This window comes from Pan paniscus, chromosome 6 (assembly GCF_029289425.2).
Source record: "Pan paniscus chromosome 6, NHGRI_mPanPan1-v2.0_pri, whole genome shotgun sequence".
Classification (NCBI taxonomy): Eukaryota; Metazoa; Chordata; class Mammalia; order Primates; family Hominidae; genus Pan; species Pan paniscus.
This window is the reverse complement of record NC_073255.2, coordinates 115,006,520-115,021,686: the sequence shown is the minus strand read 5'-3', so window position 1 is coordinate 115,021,686 and position 15,167 is coordinate 115,006,520. Positions and strand designations below refer to the sequence as shown.

Here is a 15,167-nt window from a genome sequence, read left to right as displayed (position 1 = left end):
ACAGTCTTTTCAATAAATGGTAGCGGGGAAAACTGGATATCCATATGCAGAAGAATGAAACTTGACCCCTATTTCTCACCATATACAAAAATCAAATCAAAATGGATTAAAGACTTAAATCCAACACCTCAAATTGTGGAACTACTATAAGAAAACACTGAAGAAAATATCCAGGGCATTGGTCTGGACAGAAACGTGAGTAATACCCCACAAGCACAGGCAACCAAAGCAAAAATGGACAAATGGGATTATAGTACATTAAAAAGTTTCTGCACAGCAAAGGAAATAATAAAGTGAAGAGAACCCAGGGAATGGGAGAAAATATTTCCAAACTATCCATCTGACAAGGGAGTCATAACCAGAATATATAAGGAGTTCAAACAACTCTATAAGAAAAAAATCTAATAATCAGATTTAAAAATGGGCAAAAGATCTGGTAGACATTTCTCAAAAGAAGACATTTAAATGGCAAACAGGCATATAAACAGGTGTTCAAAATCACTGATCATCAGTGAACTGCAAATCAAAACTACAATGAGATAGCATGTCACCCCAGTTAAAATGGCTTTTATCCAAAAGACGGGCAATAACAAATGCTGATGAGAATGTGGAGAAAAGGGAACCCTTGTGCAGCTTAGGTGGGAATGTAAATTAGTACAACCACTATGGAGAACAGTTTGGAGGTTCTTAAAAAAACTAAAAATAGAGCTAGCATATGATCCAGCAATCCCATTGATGGATACAGATGACAAATAAGAAAAGTCAGTATACTAGAGAGAGATATCTGCACTCTCAAACTGCAGCATTCTTCACAATAGCCAAGTTATGGAATCAGCGTAAGTGTCCATCAACAGATGAATGGATAAAGAAAATGTGGTATACAATAGAGTACTATTCAGTTATAAAAAAGAATGAGATCCTGTCATTTGCAACAACATGGATGGAACTGGAGGTCAGTATGTTAAGTGAAATAAGGAATGAATAATACCTACTATTTCACAGCACAAGGTGACTATAGTCAATAATTGTACATTTAAAAATAAGTATAACTGGATTGTTTATAACACAAAAGATAAATGTTTGAGGGGATGAATAGCCCATTTTCCATGTGATTATTACACATTGCATGCCTGTATTAAAATTATCTCATGTACCCCATAAATACATACATCTATGTATCCACAAAAATTAAAAATTTAAAAATGAGATTTAGGTTGGTGTTAGTGATTTAAGAGTAGAGCTAATATTTGAAGCAACAAATGTGTAATGTGAGAGTCCTGAGGATGAAATCCCACAGACATCATATTTTTAAAAGTGGGGGTAGGGAGGAGAAAATTTATAATCTAAAGGAGAAGTAGGCAGTATAAAAAGCAGAAGTGGTTTAAAAGCAGAAGACAGTAATACTATCAAATCTTCAAATTATCAACCTTACAGTGATTAATATCCCATTGATTTTGGCAAGTGAGTGGTTACCCTGGCTAGAGCAGCAGGTGAAGTAAAAGAAAAAGACATGGAAGGTACTGCTCAGTGGCTGGCTGAAGTGAAGGATCACAGAAACTAGGGAGTCTGTAATGGAAATAAAAGCACTAGTAGAATGACATTGAAGGCACCAAGTAGTCAAAGGACTGATAAGTTTATGTATCAGTTTACTGTTAAAGACCACTCCCTATTACCCAAACTTTTAGTTCACGAACTTGGTGTCCCAGTATTTGCACGGTGCATCTAGGCAAAACAGCAAACAAAACTTAGTTTTGTTTATTAAGTAGTCCAAACAACTTATTTGTGCCAAAACAATTTAGCACCTGTTGGATACTATGCAACTTACACTGTAATCATATTAACCAACACTACCCACATTTTCTGTTACTCATCTTCTGTGATATTTGCATTTTTATCACAGCAACCACTAAAAGCCCAGCTTCACAAAGATCTGTCATTAAAAAGAATGTGGCAATATAACTGTAAAACTGAAAATCCTTGCACTAGTAATGTGCGTGGTGTCCAGCAAACACAAATGTGACTGTGATTTCCTCAAAGTTAAAATATCCTGCAGCACCCCTGAGTTCTCTGAGGTGCCCAGGGAATCTCAGTTTATAATTTTGGAACCATAGCCCTATTCCCTATCCTTGCTTTTATTTTTCTCAATAGTACTTATCACCCTACATATTTTATTTCTCTCCTTTAGAATGTGAGTTCCATGGGGGTAGCAGACTTTTTGTCTTTGATAAGTGCTATATCGCTAATACCTAGAATGACATCTGGCAAATGCAGGTTTTTAATAAGTATCTGTTGAATGAATTGTGCAGTGGGAGTAAGAAACTGATTATATTGTTAAGAGATAGTGGCAAAAGCACAGGATATTGAAATTCATAATTTCAGATGCAAAACAGTTCTGAACAGAGTGAAGGTTTAAGTGTAGCCATGGCATGAGTGAGTGGTTGAATGAAAGTGAATAATGCTAGATAACTCTCAGTCTGCTGGTTAAGTAAACGACATAAATACTAAGTCACCAAAATAATGGCAAGATTTGAGGTTAAGTCAAGTGCCAACGAACAGAAGGGAAGTATACCCTAAAAGAAAAAAAGCCACAAAGGAACGAGTTCTTAAGCGAGGGTGGCATAGTGATGGGTTGAAAGGGACAATAGGATGGGTCTCTTGTAAAGTGGGAGTTGTGGCCCACTTTACAAGACTACAGCGAAGCAGCGTCTTCAGAAGTATTAGGTTTCTATTAGGCATGATGAAAAGGATAATGCTGTAAAGAGTTTGCAGATGTATTTGTTCATGATGAACGAGGGCTCCTGAATGCACAACTAGATTTTAAACTTCTTGAGGGCAGGAGCTTTGTCTTATCCATTGTTGTATCCCTGAAGCCTGTTATAACACAGACGGAATAATTATTGATTATCATCTTTCTCAATGAGAAAGACCAACAACAGATCAGACTGACTCAAAAAAAAAAAAAAAAAAGGATGCAAGAACGGACTAAGGTGGCCCTAGCAGGTATATACAAAGAGAGAACACGAGACACCAACCCAGAGAAAACATGTATCAGTTTCTAAAGAGATGACATAAATTGCAAGTACATCTAAAAAAATGATCGTTTCAGAATCTTGGAGTAAGCCTTCCTAACTAACTGTCTTAGTCTCTTTGGGCTGCTATAACAAATTACCTTAAACTGGGTGGCTTATAAATAGAAATCTGTTTCTCACGTTTTGGAGACTGCAAAGTACAAGACCAGGGCACCAGCAGATTCAGTGTCTCATGAGGGGCCACTTTCTGCTTTAACATCTTCTCACTGTATCCTCATATGGTAGAAGGGGCAAGAGATCTCCCTGGAGCTTTTTTTTTATACGGGCACTAATCCCATTCATGAGGGCTCTACCACCTAATAGTATCACACTGGGAATCAGGTTTCAATAACTAAAGATACAAGTCATTTAGCATAATATTTTTTAAAATCCACATTTTATATTGTAAATGGGGTTACCGTTTTTAAAATTTGAGATCTTAGGAAAGTTTATTATACTTAAGTTGATTTGTAATGTCCTCAACTATTAGTTGATAAATGAGAGTCTCAATGTAGCTACACATTATTTCAGGGGTTGTTATTAACAAACAAACACTGGAGGAAACGTATTATACTTTGTATAGTTTAGTTTATTATACAAATGATAGTAAAATAGTGAATTTTAAAGCTTCTTCCTAACCTTTCATTGTGAATGAACAGTGATGCAGGGAGAAGAGACATTCAGAAGAAAAATCATGTACGTATTATTAAAGTAGAAATGATAAAATGTTCAGAATGACAATGTATTTAAAAAATAATAACCTTGTTGGAATTGTACATCTATCATTATCACAACATGCTTATTTGATGAAGCTAAAGAAAAGCCAGAAGACTAATATGGCTGGATGAGAATAGCATTTTAAAACGTTTTCAGCAAAATTCTAGAAATTTGTCCATTTTAGATACATTATTTGCTGTTTAGTTCCAAAACTGAATTTCATACAAGTGCTATTATTCCAATAGTTTTTTCAATTGTCACTAGTGATCTTGATCCATATACTGCAATCATAATATCCAAAATAAAAGAGTATTTCATTAATAACAGGTGTTTTCAAAGCTTAAATATATTTCAAAAACCAATGACAAAGTAGGGGTTCTAAATTTTTGCATGTCTTATTAAGCTTTGTTGTATAGACTAAAATTTTGGTTTCGTAGACTCAGAAATACTAAATTGCCTATTGGGTTTTGTGGCTTCTTGCATCAGCTCCTGCAACTGTCCAATTTGCTCATCACGAAAGTCATTAAGTTTTTCTTCTGGGAGGAAGGTGCCAAAACATGCTTTTCCAGTTGAATTTTGTCTGTTTTCGTTAGCCTGTTGCGATAACGCTGTTGCATACACCTAAAAAGATAAAGAATGAAGGTTATAGATGTAAAGTTTAAATAATATTTAACATTAGAGGACTTGAATTCTAATTCTGAGTCACCTATTTTTCCTCATCAGTAAATGCAGAAGTATTTGGTTAAGGAGATATAAATATAGTTGTGAAGATACAATTCATTGATAATTTCATGTATATCTATTTTTAGCACTTTTAAGTGTTTTAACCAACTTTTAGCAAAATTTTTAACCTGGATATAAGTAAAGAGTGGTGAGTCCCTGGATGGGCTTCAGAAGCATGCATAAACCACCTCAAACCATACGCAAAATTGTATTTACACAAGTACGGACATCATTTCTGGGGCCATAGCTTTCAACGGATTCTCAAACAGGAACCATGGGTCTTTTTTCCCCCAACTTTTATTTTAAACCTGCACATATATCCCCTAGATACAAGGGGTACATGTGCAGGTTTGTTAGATGGGAATAACTGCATGATCCTCAAGTTTGGGTACAGGTCCTGTCACCCAGGGAGTAAGCACAATACCCAACATGTAGCTTTTCAACCCATACCTCCCTCCAGTAGTCCATGCTGTCAGTTGTTCCCAGTTTACATCCATGTGTGCTCAATGTTTAGCTCCCACTTAAAATTTTATTTTTCTGTTCCTGTGTTAATTTGCCTAGGATCATGGCATCTATGTTGCTGCAAAGGACATGCTTTCATCCTATTTATGGCAGCACAGTATTCCACGGTGACATGTAACACATCTTCAAGTGAGTCTAAATTCATTCCTATGTCTTCAATTACAATTTTAATTTAAAATATACTAGAGAAAAACTTCTTAAACCTTTAAGCCTTCAATGTTTAACAACCATCTGTGTCAAGAAAAACTTTTTCATGTTCTAATTTGGTCTTATTAATAAGTACATTCAGCCTAATATTCCAACTATCCCCATCTGCACAAGTGCCACTGTTTTGAAACAGATTCACTCTAAAATTAATCTTTTAAGCAGACAAAGTGCCAAAGTATTTTAGTTCATGAAGTTAAAGTGAATGAACTGGCTAACTCTGGATAATGCTGCTACCTGATCTGGCTTGAGATATATAAATTGCTTGTAATTGCTGGAATGGCAGCATTGCCAGAGCAACTTTAATTCCAAACATTCCAAACCTATGGAGAAAATATTTCTTCCATGATTTACAGAAATCCACTTATTAAGATGAAAACATTTCAAGTTTTATCAATTCCACTTCTATATGCTTCAGGGCAGGCAGGGTTTTTCAACCTTGGCACTATTTTGTGTGTGTAGGGGGGGTAGGGGTGGGGAGGGGTCGGTGAGAGTCTGCATTGCAGGATGTTTAGCAGCATCTCTTGTCTCTGACCACCAGATGGCAGTAACACCCCTCTCCCAGTCTTGATAATCTAAAATGTCTCGAAACACTGCCAAAGGTTTCCTGGCAAGGCAAAAATCACCCTACCATCCTAAAGAAACTTTAAAACATGTGAACAAGTATCATGCACAAGAATGTTGATTGTTAAAGCAAAAAAAAAAAAAAAAATTGGAAATAATTGTACTTCAATAGAAAAGTCAAATACACTGAAATTTACTCAGATGATAATAAAGATGTCACAACAAATAAGCTACAAGTCTATGTATCAACACGGATGAAACTCCAAAAAATAAAATCTAAAAAGCAGGCTTTAAGAAATTATTCATTTGCAAAAATGGACAACTAAGGAGCTCTAAATAGCAAAAACAGAGGACTCACAACTCCCAATTTCAAAACTTAACTAGAAAGCTACATTAAACAAAAGTGTGGCACTGGCATTAGAATAGATATATAACACCAATAGAATGAGGAGTCCAGAAGTAAATCCTTACATATATAGCCAATTGATTTTTGATAAAGATGTCAAATCCATTCAGTGGAGGAAAGAATAATCTAGGCAACAACTGGTGCTGGGAAAACTGAATTTCCACATGCAAAAGAGTGAAGTTAGACACCCCATCTTCTACCATATACAAAAATTAACTCAAAGTGAATCAAAGACCTAAATATGAGAGCTAAAATCATGAGAATCCTAGAAGAAAATATATAGGTAAATCTTTATGACCTTTGATTTGGCAATAGGTTCTTAGATATGACACCAAAAGCCCAAGCAACAACAACAAAAATAAACTGGACAGTATCAAAATTAAATACTTCTGTGCATCAAAGGACACCTAATAGTAAAAAGACAAACTACAAAATGAGAAAAAATTTGCAAATCATATCTGAAAAGGGTTTATTATCCAGAATATATAAGAAACCACAACTAAAAGACAAATAGCCCAATTTAAAAATGGGTAAAGCACATGAATAGACATTTCTCCAAAGATATACAGATGGCCAAGTACATGAAAAGATGGTCAAAATCATTTGCCATTAGAAAAATGTAAATCAAAACCACAATGAGATGCCACTTCACCCTAAGATGTCTACTATAATAATTTTTTAAACCCCAGAAAAATAACAGTTGGAATAAACTAGAATCCTCATACATTGATAATGAGAATATAAAATGGTATAGCCACTGCAGAAAAGATTGGCAGTTCCTCAGAAAGTTAAACACAGAATTACCATATGATCCGGCAAATGCACTCATAGGTATATTACCAAAATAACTGAGAACAGGAACTCAAACACATGCTTGTATACACAATAGACGACATTTGGAAAATAACCTAGATGTCCACCAGCAAGCAGATAAACAAAATGTGGTATACACATACAATGGAATATTTATCACCCTTAAAAGGGAATGAAGTTCTGATCCATACTACAACATGGATAAACCTTAAAAACATTATGCTAAGAAGCCAAACATAAAAAGACATATTGTATGATTCCACTTACATGAAATATCTAGAATAGGAAAATTCATAGACAGAAAGAATAGATAATACTAAGGGCTGGGAGGAGGTAGGAGAGGGTGTTACTGTTTAATGGCCACCGAGTTTCCATTTGGGTGAGGAAAAATCTAGAATAATGTCTCTACAATGTATCATTTACAGTGTCCAGGAAAAAAATTAAAAATTATTACAAACACAGTTAAGAGAAGAGGCAATCAATGGAGACCAGTGCCTGAGATTATTCAGACATTAGAATAAGCAGAGATAGATTTTAAAGCAGGTACTATAAATGTTAAGTATGTAAAAGAAAATACAGTCATCATAAATGGGGCAGATAAATCTCAGCAGAGAATGAGGAATTATAAGAACCAAATAAATTCTAGAACTCAAAAATGCACTATCTGGAATTTTTTAAATGTCACTTAATAGTAGACTGGAGATGAAAGGAAGATTCATGAACTTGAAAATACAGCAATAGAAATTATCCAGTTTTAAACAGAACTATTTAAAAAATGAGTAAAAGATTAGTGATCTGTGAAATAATGCCAAAAGATCTACCGTAAGTTTAAGTGGAATCCAAGAAAAGAGGTTACTGCCTTAGCAGAAAAATAAATTTTAATGGGTATCTTATTTTTTTTTTGAGACAGAGTCTCGCTCTGTTGCCCAAGCTGGAGTGCAGTGGCACGATCGGCTCACTACAAGCTGTGCTTCCCGGGTTCACACAATTCTCCTGCCTCAGCCTCCCCAGCAGATGGGACTACAGACGCCCACCATCACGCCCAGGTAAATTTTTTGTATTTTTAGTAGAGATGGGGTTTCACTGCGTTAGCTAGGATGGTCTCAATCTCCTGACCTCATGATCCACCCGCCTCGGCCTCCCAAAGTGCTGGGATTACAGGCCTGAGCTACTGTGCCTGGCCGGATATCGTATTTTTATAAAGTTTTATGAATTTTAATGAATATTTTAAGGAAAAATAAATTCAAGAAGCTTAGCAAGTTCCAAGCAGAATACAAAATACTATACCTAAGCATATGATAGTTAAATTGTTGAAAAATAAAGCAAAAATCTTTTTTAAAAGTTTAAAAATATATATATCATTTACAAATATATGCAAATGTACAAAACATAAAAACAAGCATGGAAACAACCAACATCAGGATCCTGATTACCTCTGAGGAGTAAGAAAGGGGAATGGAATTTTAGCTGTACCTTTTAATATTTATTTACTTTAAAAAAGTGAACTAAATATTTCAAAATATTAATATTTGTTAAATCTGAGTGGTGAATACATAACTTTCCCATTTTTGAAAATTTTCATAACTTTGTGCATAATTTCAGAGAATATTTCACTTAGGGTATAATTTATAATAATTATGGGAATAATGTTTCTTATGGAAAGTAGAAATACATTTCATGTGTGAGAAATGATCAATGAATGAACATCTTGGGTAGAAAGACTCACGAAAAGGAAACAAAAAAACCCAACCTTTCGCCCGTACACCACCCATTACCGACTAGTCTTTGACTCCATGTACTTGCAACAGCATTCCTTTCCTGGCAAGAGAGAAAAATGGCCAAAATAAAAATAACTTCAGGACCACAATTTGGAGGTTTCCAGATATAGGAAGAAGCAGCAGTAAAATGTGAATTTATGACTAAGTCACCCCGCCAAGCATATCTACCTGGAGGGAAGAGACTCAGAACAGAAAAATACTACACTACACATTAACTAACAGCATCCTTTGGTTTCAAACTGTTATGCTGGCTTCTAAGAATAAAGCTATCCCGAAAGTTAGAAGATTTCTATGATTGCTCTCTTGAACCAAAGAGAATGTGCAGTGCTTCCTCAGGGTAAGTTAAGCAGCTGCTTCAAGTAGCAGAAAGCTGTCGAAGAGAGACACTTTTGAGTATGGTGAGAGCAGGTGCAGTGGGCTGAATGGTGTCCCCAAAAGATGTCAAGTCCTAATCTCTGAAACTGTGTTACCTTATATGTATATTATAGGTTTTGCAAGTGTGATTAAGGATTCTGAGATGAGATTATTCTGATGGTCCTGAAAATACGGTCACAAGTATTCTTAGAGGGGATGAGATAAATTAGGCATACAGAGGAGAATGTGATATGAAGAAAAAATAAGTTTGGAGCGATATGGCCATAATTCAAGGGAATCTTGGATCCACCAGAAGCTGAAAGATGTGGATTTCTTCCCTAGAGCCTCTCACTCTTTAATTAGGCCTCTCCAGAATACACTACCATTGTTTTAAGTCAGGCTGTGGTAATTTATTACAGCAGACACAGGAAATTAATACAGCAGTGAACTACAGAAACACAGTCTTAAAGTCTCCTAGTAGAAAAAAACTAACCTTCATGCTATACTGTTTCCCACTAGAGTTTTTGAAAAGGCAGAGAAGCTGTAGTACCAGTTTGTCAGTGATAGAACAATTAAATATTATAAGGCCAGCTGTGCCTTCACTGTACTCTCTAATTCTCTACCTGTATATTAAACTTGCTTATAGTCTGAATCAAATTGATACTATTAAATTACTGGTATGGTCGAGCACACTGGCTCACACCTATAATCCCAGAGCTTTGGGAGGCCGAGGCAAGAGGACTGCTTAGTTTTTAGTAAACCAAACATCACACATTCTCACTTGTAAGTGGGAGCTAAATGATGAGAACTCACGAACACAAAGAGGGGAACAACAGACACCTACATAAGGGTGGAAGAAGGAACAGAAAAGATAACTATTGGATATTGGGCTTAATGACTAGGTGATGAACTAATCTGTACAACAAACCCCCGTGACACAAGTTTACCTACGCAACAAACCTTCACATGTACCCTCAAACCTAAAATTAAAATCTAAAAAATGTGTCAGTTTAATAACATTAAGAAAACAACCAAATTATAAATTATCTTAAATTACTTCAATTTTAGAACTCATTTATCTATTATACAGATGTTTTTAAAGAATAGAAATGAACTATATTAGATTTCTTCTTACCAGCATTTAGAATCAAACTAAATAAACCATTTCAAGGAATAACATAGAGAAACAACCAGATATTACATGTCTTCTGATATTAGTACATATTACCAAAACAACAACAACAACAAAACCAAAAACAAACAAAAAAATACACCTAATAAGCCTCTACATCTAATTATCAATTTACAGGAAACACAAGAGACCTAAGTGTTAAACATCACCATGGGAATGCAATCAGCATGATTCAGACTATGAAAAACTACATAATAACGCCAGTCTCAGAAGTAATAAAGGAAAAATAGCAACTTTACAGTGAAGAAAGCTGAAAGATACCACCTCAATGAAATGATCAAGGTAAACATGACCAGTAGTAAGTCACACTGCCCTCATGTACCTCCCGATAATTAGGCACTGAGAGGATGTATCACCTCGGTGGTATTCTTCCCAATAATGCACAACCTCAATCTAATCATAAGAAAACATCAGATAAAGTTCAATTAAGGGACACTCTATTAAATAACTGATCAGTACCCTTCAAAAGTTTTAAGGCCATCAATGACAAGGAAAAAGGAAGGAAGGAACTATTACAGATTAGAGGAAACTAAGGAGCTCTGATGACTAAATGTGATGCAGGATCTTGCATCAGGCCCTGGAACAGAAAGAAAAAATTCCTATAAAAGCTGGTGAAACTGAATATACTCTGTAGTTTAATTAATAATATAATATTGCATCAATGTTAGCTTCTTAGTTTCTATAACAGTACTATAGTTATGTAGGCTATCACAGGGGAAGTAGCTGCAGAAAGGTATAGGGAACCTGTACTATCTTTGCAACTCTCTTCTGTAACTCTAAAATTAACTCAAAGAGCTTAACAAAAGAATTTTAGATTTAACAGGTGTATTAACTAATTATAATACTTTCTTATTTGAACAAAAATGCTCACAGTGGCTCATGCCTGTAATCCCAGCATTTTGGGAAGCTGAGCTGAGTGGATCCCTTGAGGTCAGGAGTTCGAGACCAGCCTGGCCAACATGGTGAAACCCTGTCTCTAATAAAAATACAAAACTTAGCCGGTGTGGTGGCATATGCCTGTAATCCCAGCTACTCAGAAGGCTGAGGCAGGAGAATTGCTTAAAACCAGGAGTCGGAGGTTGCAGTGAGCCGAGATTGTGCCACTGCACTCCAGCCTGGTGACATAGCAAGACTCTGTCTTTAAAAAAAAAAAAAAAAAAAAAAAAAAAGCTGCTAACAAAAAGAATCAGGAAACTTTAAAAACTGACTGGATGTTTGGTATTAAGAATTATTTTGGCCAGGTGTGGTGGCTCACGCCTGTAATCCCAGCACTTTGGGAGGCTGAGGTGGGCAGATCATGAGGTCAGGAGATTGAGATCATCCTGGCTAACACAGTGAAACCTCGTCTCTACTAAAAATACAAAAAATTAGCCGGGCATGGTGGCGGGCGCCTGTAGTCCCAGCTACTCGGGAAGCTGAGGCAGGAGATTGGCATCAACCTGGGAGGCGGAGCTTGCAGTAAGCCGAGATCGCGCCACTGCACTCCAGCCTGGGTGAGAGAGAGAGTGAGACTCTCATCTCAAAAAAAAAAAAAAAAAAATTCTAATTTTGGAGGTGACATAATAGTATGGTCATGACTTTAAAGAGTCTACATTAAAATACCTAAGAAAAATTTTATGTTTGTGATTTAAAAATCTGGGAGAAAGAGAAATAAGTGAGGGTACAGATGAAACCTGATTGGCCATGAGTTGACAACTGTTGAAGTCGAGTGATAGGTACACAGTGGTTCATTATATTTTCTCTACATTTTATATGGTTGAGATTTCTCTAAATTAAAAAAATGCATATATACACATGCATATACATATTCATATGTAACTTAAAATTAGAAACATTCAACTAAAACTATTTCAATAGCTTCTCACTTTCAACTATGGGTTTGAAATTTCTTCTCAACAAAGCTTCCCAGGTAGTGGTGCAGTCCACAGCCTGCTAGGAAGCAGGCAAGCATTGCCACCTGAGTTCTACCTCCTGTCAGGTCAGCAGTGGCATTAGATTCTTACAGGAGCATGAACCCTATTGTGAACTGCCTATGCAAAGTATCTAGGTTATGTGCACCTCATGAGAATATAATGCTTGATGATTTGAGCTTGATGATCTGAGGTGGAGCCATTTCATCCCAAAACCATCCCCTACAACCTGCAGAAAAACTGTCTTCCACAAAACCAATCCCCAAAAGGGGACCGCTTACAGTTCTTTGATAAAGCCTTGATTTACCAGTTTTTCTTCTGTTTCTAGAAATATTTCTTTAGAAATATTTCTTAAACATCTTATTATAATTTTTTACAATATACATTTTTAAAATCCAAGTAAGACATACCAAAATCATTTTTAAATAGGTTTCACAGTAATTTCCTCATCAAAACAGTGGGATTTCAGAACTGTCACTTTAGCACATAGCTGGTAACCTTTATTTAATAATTCACTTTGTGTACCATTAATATTTTTATTTATAATGTAAATCATTGAAATTCCCCACAGGCTAGAACCAAAGTGGCATAAAATTCCTTATATAACTGACATACAAAAATTGAGACTGAGACTGACTGGTTCAATAAACAAATATGGGCCACAATTTAAGATTCCAATAATGAACAGTGTTGGAAGAGAATTGGATTTGAATATGGAAAGGTGGTTAAGAGTCACAGAAAGACAAGAACCAAGAAAACAATGGATTTCGGAGAGTTGAGGACTCTGAGTAACAGGACTATGAAGGCAGAAAAGCTACTGGACCCATTCATCCCTTAAAAAATACATGCATATAGAAAGAGGTATAACGATTGGTCACATTAACTATAGTTCATCTAGACTACAAAAGAGCATGCAATAGTTAAAAAGAACAAGGTCAAACATGTACTGACATGAAAAGCTTCCCAAGTAAAATAATCAACTTGCAAAATATCATGGATATATGCCATTTGAATATGCTACAAAACATGTACAAATTTAAACAGAGGCTGAAAGGATGGCCAGAAACTTTTGAAGAATAGTTTTTCATATTTTGTTCTGAACACCTCAACCCTGTACTGTTTTGATATTTTATAATAAATATTATTTAAGTAACTAAATGAAAGGGAAAGAAAGGAAAGAATAGCTATAGGAAAAATTTGGGGATAAGGAAATTACAGCTCCAGTATTTCATTTGTCCTTAACAGCAGAGATCAAAGCAATTTTGCAGATTGTAATTAATATAATTTGAACACAAGCTTTAAAAAAGAAAATCTAAGTTCTCATTATTTTGTTTAATCATATATCTAGTATTTGCTCATCTGTGTTTTCTAAAACAAAATTACAACTAAATGGCCCCAAAGTAATAATGATATATGAAAATCCAAACTGTCAAGCTCTGTAAATAAAGATAATTAGTTGCCTCACAAAAGGCTATTCTTATTTAGAAAAGCATGTAGCATAGGCCTCCTTTAATACTAAAACCAAATGGTTTAAAACATTTTATGAAAATAGCATTATTAAGGTACTCATCAACTGTATAGAGTTCAAGAAAATACCAAACTATATGACATGTCCCATTAAAAACTTGACTTTTTAAATATTTTATATACAAATAATTTCCTCAATAGCATAAAAAAAGATTTTAGGTTAAATCATAAAATGCTGTCACAATCAGAATTAGTCTGATGCCTTTCTTCTGAATTACAAAAATTATAAATTCCCTTTAAAATAGGCATAAATTGTGCTACTATTCTCACAACTTCCTGGATAGCTAAAATGACAGTCATTTTTTATAGTTTTGAAAAATTATTTGTATTCTTTAAAGTAAACAACCAAAGGAAAGCCAATTATTATCTAGGAAAGAAAAAGGTAACTTTCCCCCAAAATTTATTCAATTATTATAAGATTCTCTTTAGCAACACTGAACCAACAAACCTAAGTTGGGAGCATTTGGTCAAGCTTTCCCTAGAGAACTTATTAAAAATATCATGCCTCCTAGAGGAGCAAAAACAAAAAACACTCCTCCCCACAAGAAACCTGAAAGTTACCTGAATTACAATAACTAAATTCAAAGACACTTTGGGGATTTGAAGCACATCTGCCCAAGTCATTAATACAGAATATATTATAGAAAAAGAAAAAAGAACCTATGTTGGCAATGATAATAAATTTGGTTTCTTGGGCTCATTCTGACGAGGTTTTATGATTTTCAAGTCAAAGATGATAGCTTATACATGCTATTTCTTAGCCCACAAACACTTGTAATATATAACTCTTTGATATACAGAGTGCAAAGAATAGAAAGTAACACTAGTGTCACTAATAAGTCAATTTCTCAGGTGGCCATGAAGCTTAGCCTCTGTGAAGTCAAATTCCCCAGGTTCCTCTGTAAACCAAACTCAAGATTCACCTGTGACTCCCAGAGATGAGCAAAAAAAGGTGTTAGTTGTGACACAGCACAGCAAAGATAAAAAGAAAAAAAAGCAAGAACATAGAAAGTTCTTGGCTAAGGAAGTAGTAAGGAAATGTTATAGAAAACCTAGTTCACAAATATTCTTTATATTTGTCTACTATAAACTCTATGTCCATGATATTGGACACTTACAAATCAAATGTCATAATGTCAGAAATGAGAAGTCAGCACAGAAAATAAGCACATTCTTGTTTATGAAATTCATCCCAAAGTTCCCAGAAACAATAATAGCATTGTACTTAAGGTAATATTACATAACTTATTTTACTTAATCTAAAAATGTATTCATAAAACTAATTTTAAAAATACATTTTCCTGATCATTTAGGTGAATGGACTACTTGTACATTTTATATTTTATATATAACCTTTAATTTATTCTTTAGTAATATTAGAATACAGTG

At 34.9% G+C, this 15,167-nt stretch overlaps 1 protein-coding gene across 2 annotated transcripts in view; it reads right to left on the bottom strand.

Moving 5' to 3' along the window:
- Positions 1-3,634: 3,634 nt before the first annotated feature.
- SDHAF3 (succinate dehydrogenase complex assembly factor 3) overlaps positions 3,635-15,167 on the bottom strand; it is a 64,082-nt gene continuing 52,549 nt past the window's right edge. For both annotated transcript variants that reach the window (XM_055114728.1, XM_003809693.5), the window contains one exon: positions 3,635-4,406. In XM_055114728.1, the coding sequence (XP_054970703.1) occupies positions 4,268-4,406 (139 nt within the window). In that variant the 3' untranslated portion in view covers positions 3,635-4,267. The remainder of the gene's footprint in view (positions 4,407-15,167) is intronic.